Source organism: Gekko japonicus, unplaced genomic scaffold (assembly GCF_001447785.1).
Source record: "Gekko japonicus isolate JY-2015 unplaced genomic scaffold, Gekko_japonicus_V1.1 scaffold251, whole genome shotgun sequence".
In the NCBI taxonomy this organism is placed as follows: domain Eukaryota; kingdom Metazoa; phylum Chordata; class Lepidosauria; order Squamata; family Gekkonidae; genus Gekko; species Gekko japonicus.
Genome location: NW_015161956.1, coordinates 970,009 through 974,428, shown reverse-complemented (window position 1 = coordinate 974,428; position 4,420 = coordinate 970,009). Strand labels below are relative to the sequence as shown.

The following is a 4,420-nucleotide window of genomic DNA, read 5'->3' as shown; positions in this document are numbered from 1 at the left end:
AGTCACAGCAGTCTGCAGACAGACAGGCAGGCAGGCTAGAAAATACTAGTGATCAGTGATCGCTTGTTACAAGTCTGAGAAGTTATGGTTTGGGTAAAACTGAAGGTAAGCAAATTGGGAAGGATGAAAACTACTGAATAAATTTATAGACAAGGGGGTGATTCTAAACTATTGAAATTCCAGTTCCTTAAAGAAATGTTAATATTTCAATACATTTTATAATAATGGAATCATATTGAATCTGCATTGATCACATTTATGTCTACAAAACATATTCCAGTGAGATGATAACACTCACTTGTGAAAACAGCCTTTGCAAACACACACAGCAGACTCATGAGTCTGCATACAATGGATGCCTAGAGTTATAACAGTGCGCACCAGTCTGGACCCTATTCCACACCACCCCTTGATGTGAATGAGCAGGGTGGGCTGTGAGCAAAAAATAAGTCATTCACTTTTGCCTGGCTTTTGCATGTGATGGTATTTAAATTAACAAAGGGCCCTTACTAACCAGGTGATTTGGGCACTGACATTTCTGAAGAGGCTGCTCACTCATTCAGACTGCAAAGCATTTATTCTCTTGTGGCACAAAGGGTCAAAATTAAGCAGGATGCTGGAAATTCAATGAATATTTTACCTTGCTGAATAGCAGTTTTAGGTGATTGTTCTAGCTTGAACCAAAGTTACTAAGGGAGTGTTGTTTTTTCATCCACCTTGTTGGGATAATCTTGTGAGATCGTACACTTATGATTTGTGGGTTGCTGAGGTGCACAACAGATGCCAAGGGCCAAATTGAAGGTTTGACTACTTTCTTATGCAGCAAGCAGGGAATAATAATCTGGACCACATCATTTCTCCTTTGGTAGCTTCTTCCAGAGAACAGTCTCTAGCAGTTCCACCCCCAGTCTCGTTTCAGCCTTTCTCTACAGTCCGTTAGGCCCCTCTGACCTCACAGATGAGAGCAGAGGAGATTAGCCTGTCACTTGAGTCCTCCTCCTCTGTCCCTGGTGCTTCCCTTCCTCGATAGGAGAGGTCCTCCACTTTTAAAGGCAGCCTTGCAGGCTGTGCAAGCCCTGTGGAGCTTCCTGACCCCTCATGGGAGGAGGGCCTCCTAGAAGTAGGTGGAAGTAAATTACCCATCAGGCCATGCTGCCCAACCCCCTTTCCTGACCTCAGTCTCACAGGCTCGTCTTCCCCTTGCAGCCCCTGCTCCGGTTCTGCTCATCAGCTGTGCGGCAGGTGGGGATTTAAAGGACCCTGCTGCCGTGGCACATGCTGGTGCCCCAGTTTGCCCTTTGCCAGCCACCCAGGTCCAGGCAGCTGTAGTCAGCCCCAGCCCTGCTCCCCACTCTCTTGGCTCCCCGTGGGACAGTGGGCTGTCACGGCTCCTGGGGGGACTCTGATGTTGCCTCCCCTCCTTTAAGCAGCGGCCAGTCAGGAGAGTTGCTGCCATTGCCTCACAGCAGGGCGAAACGAAGCCACAAAAGATGGTTTTGGTCTCTAATTTAAGTGTTGGTAACTGTTTTGTACAGTATGCCTCTGTGCTAGATGCAAAGGGTCTGAATGACTACCTGCTCCAGAGTTGGACCACTGGGCCCCCTTCTGTATTCCACTCCTCAGTGTGGCTCCTGCACCATGAATACCACCTGCAGTATTTTGTGCTTTCGCTGGCTTGGAAAATGGTGAGATCTATTCTTCAAACATATATTCTGATTTACTAATAATACAACATTTAGGGGGGAAGGGGAAGGGGAACACATGCGTAGAGAGACCAGGCCCGCTGATTTACTTTAGTGCCCCCTCATTTCCCCCTTTTATATGGAAAAAAGAAGCCACAAAATGTTGTGCATCCTGAGTATTTGCCATATATGAGCCCAGCATAACAGTTTATTGATAACATGCAGAGATGTTATTAGCCCTAACATGAATAGCCCAGGCAAGGCTGATCCCATCAGATCTCGGAAGCTAAGCAGGGCCAACTCTGACAAGTACTGGGAAGGGAGACCTCCAAGGAATACCAGAGGCAAGATGAAGAGGCAGGCCAATCAAGCCACCTCTCTGACAAACATCCAGGCCCCCAGTAGGGGTCACCAGAAGTCAACCATGGCTTCCAGGCGAGCACATAACTCACACTTCTTCTTCTTCTTCTTTTTTAAACAACATTGCAGAGATGTTATTAATAACATGCAGAGTCTCATCCTAGGACTTTTTCAAATGGCTCAAATAGGCCAGGTTTGGAAGGGTCTCTGGGCTATTCTTGTTCACCTTCTTGTCTGTACTTAACCACAAAGTGAAAATGGGTGTCATTTGCTTTGGAAAAAAAAGCTTCCAAACTCCACATATTGGCTGTGCAAAGTCTTTGTCTTGCTGCATCGGTTGCCACACCAAATGTGTGTGTTTGTCAAGTGCCGACTTACAGTGACCCTGTAGGGTTTTCAAGACAAGAGACAAACGGGTGGTTTGCCATTGCCTGCCTTTGCATCGCGAACCCGGACTTCCTAGGAGGTCTCCTCTCCAAATACTGACCAGGGCCTACCCTGCTTAGTTTCTGAGATCTGATGAGATCGGGGTAGATCAGGGCAAACACATTTATTACAAAATAGTTTGTGTTGGGTTGATTTGGGAGCCATGTAGAACTTCTGAAAAATAGTAAGTGCTGAGAACATTGATTTAAACATCTTTTTAAGCTTGGTCCTGAGTAGGCCCAGTTGAGTCTCAAGCACTGCTTCCATGTTGTTCCTTAAACACAACATCTTAGAAGTGTTCTTATTCGCTTACCACAGTCAGCCTAAGTGCTGAGCTGGAAATAAAATCTCAGGCCATATCCAGCTCCTTCTGCACTATGCTGCATCAGTTCAAAGATGAGTTCTAGGAGGTCATAGATGAGCCAGCCTGAGAGCTGAGGATCTGCATATAGAGTTCCACCCTAATACTGCAACAACATCACATGCTTTTTGAGATGTTAACCTTGTGCTGTCCTCTTACCTAGTGGCATTTCTCCAGTTGGTCCTCTGTGGAATGTCAAGTATCTGCATTTCCCCACTTTCAAGTCCAACTTGCTGACTTCTTGGTAGATCATTCTAGGTGATACTTCAACTTGGGAAGTTCCGTGTTTGTAGAATGGATTTAGAAGAAGTAGAGTAAATCAATTAAAAGTCAGTGTTTTTAGAATTCAGTGCCAGACAATGTGATGGTGGCTATCAGTTTAGTCTGTCAGTGGCAATAAACTATTGTGGTAAATGCAGCAGGTTCAGAAGTAGTAGCCTTTTAGTGCCAGATGCTTGACACAAACCGTAGGGAATAATAATTACAATGCTTGACACAAACAATAGGGGGGGATAATAAGCATATGTTAATGGGGTCTGATGGAGCTGTGGTGGCTTAAGTGGTTAAGACGCTGAACTGCAGGCTGTGGAAGGTCAGTAGTTCAGCAGTTCGAGACCCGAGTGTGCCACATGACGGAGTGAGCTCCCGTCTCTAGTTCCAGCTCCTGCCAACCTAGCAATTCGAAAGCAAGAAATTGCAAGTAGATAAATAGGTACCACTTCGGTGGGAAGGTAACAGCGTTCCGTGCGCCTTGGTAAACTGTCAGTGGCAATAAACTATTGTGGTAAATGCAGCAGGGTCAGAAGTAGTAGCCTTTTAGTGCCAGATGCTTGACACAAACCGTAGGGAATAATAATTACAATACTTGACACAAACAATAGGGGGGGATAATAAGTATATGTTAATGGGGTCTGAAGAGGGAAAGAAATCTTGGGATTATAGTGGAAAACAGAATGAAAATGAAAACTCAGTATGCGTCAGTGGTGAAAAAGGCAAACTTCGTGCTACAAATTATTAGAAAGAAGAAGAATGTGCTGTCAAGCCTCAACTAACTCATGGCAACTCTAGCCACAGGGCGTTCAAGGCAAGAGATGAGCAGAGGTTTGCCAAAGAACAGAACAAACAGGATGATTAAGGGGTTGGAGAGTCTGGGACATTTCAGTTTGGAAAAAAGATGACAGAGGGAAAATGATAGAGGTATGTAAAATTATGCATGGAGTGAATGGATTGAGGGAGCTTTCTCCCCTCCCCCCCAATAATACTAGAACTTGGAGGCACCCAATTAAATTGTTGGGAAATATATTCCTAACAGACAAAAGGGAAATACTTCTTTACTCAACAAATAATTAACATGAGGAATTCAGTGCTGGGGAGGTAATGGCCTTGAGCACAGATAGCTTTGAAAGAGGATTAGACAGATTCATGGAGGAGAGGTCCATCAATAACTACTAGCCACAGTGACTGAGGGGAGCCTCCATATACAGAAGCAGCAAACCTCTGAATACCGGTCCTGGGAGGCAGAAGCAGGGAAGTGCCTTGGCCTCTATGTCCTGTTCGTCTGTCCCCCCCGCCCCTCCCCCCCCCCCGCGGC

At 45.6% G+C, this 4,420-nt stretch overlaps 1 protein-coding gene across 1 annotated transcript in view; it reads left to right on the top strand.

Annotated features, from left to right (window-relative positions):
* Positions 1 to 4,420, top strand: part of RPAP1 (RNA polymerase II associated protein 1) — a 79,082-nt gene that overhangs the window by 67,957 nt on the left and 6,705 nt on the right. Inside the window, exons 20-21 of the mRNA XM_015429507.1 lie at positions 1,536 to 1,685; positions 2,993 to 3,087. Of these exons, the coding sequence (XP_015284993.1) occupies positions 1,536 to 1,685; positions 2,993 to 3,087 (245 nt within the window). The remainder of the gene's footprint in view (positions 1 to 1,535; positions 1,686 to 2,992; positions 3,088 to 4,420) is intronic.